The 225-nt window shown below is 69.3% G+C and overlaps 1 protein-coding gene across 1 annotated transcript in view; it reads left to right on the plus strand.

The window, feature by feature from the left end:
* The window catches only part of CKB (creatine kinase, brain), a 3,964-nt gene that overhangs the window by 1,354 nt on the left and 2,385 nt on the right, over positions 1-225 (plus strand). Inside the window, exon 2 of the mRNA XM_014535752.1 lies at positions 5-223. Coding sequence (XP_014391238.1) covers positions 5-223 — 219 coding nt within the window. The remainder of the gene's footprint in view (positions 1-4; positions 224-225) is intronic.

Here is a 225-nt window from a genome sequence, read left to right on the forward strand (position 1 = left end):
GCAGCCCCCCCGCCGCCGCCCTGCCCTTCTCCAACAGCCACAACGCGCGGAAGCTGCGCTTCCCCGCGGAGGACGAGTACCCCGACCTCAGCGGCCACAACAACCACATGGCCAAGGTGCTGACCCCCGAGCTGTACGCCGAACTGCGCGCCAAGAGCACGCCGAGCGGCTTCACGTTGGACGACGTCATCCAGACCGGAGTGGACAACCCGGGTACGCGCAGCC

This window comes from Myotis brandtii, unplaced genomic scaffold (genome assembly GCF_000412655.1).
Source record: "Myotis brandtii unplaced genomic scaffold, ASM41265v1 scaffold1020, whole genome shotgun sequence".
NCBI classification, from domain to species: domain Eukaryota; kingdom Metazoa; phylum Chordata; class Mammalia; order Chiroptera; family Vespertilionidae; genus Myotis; species Myotis brandtii.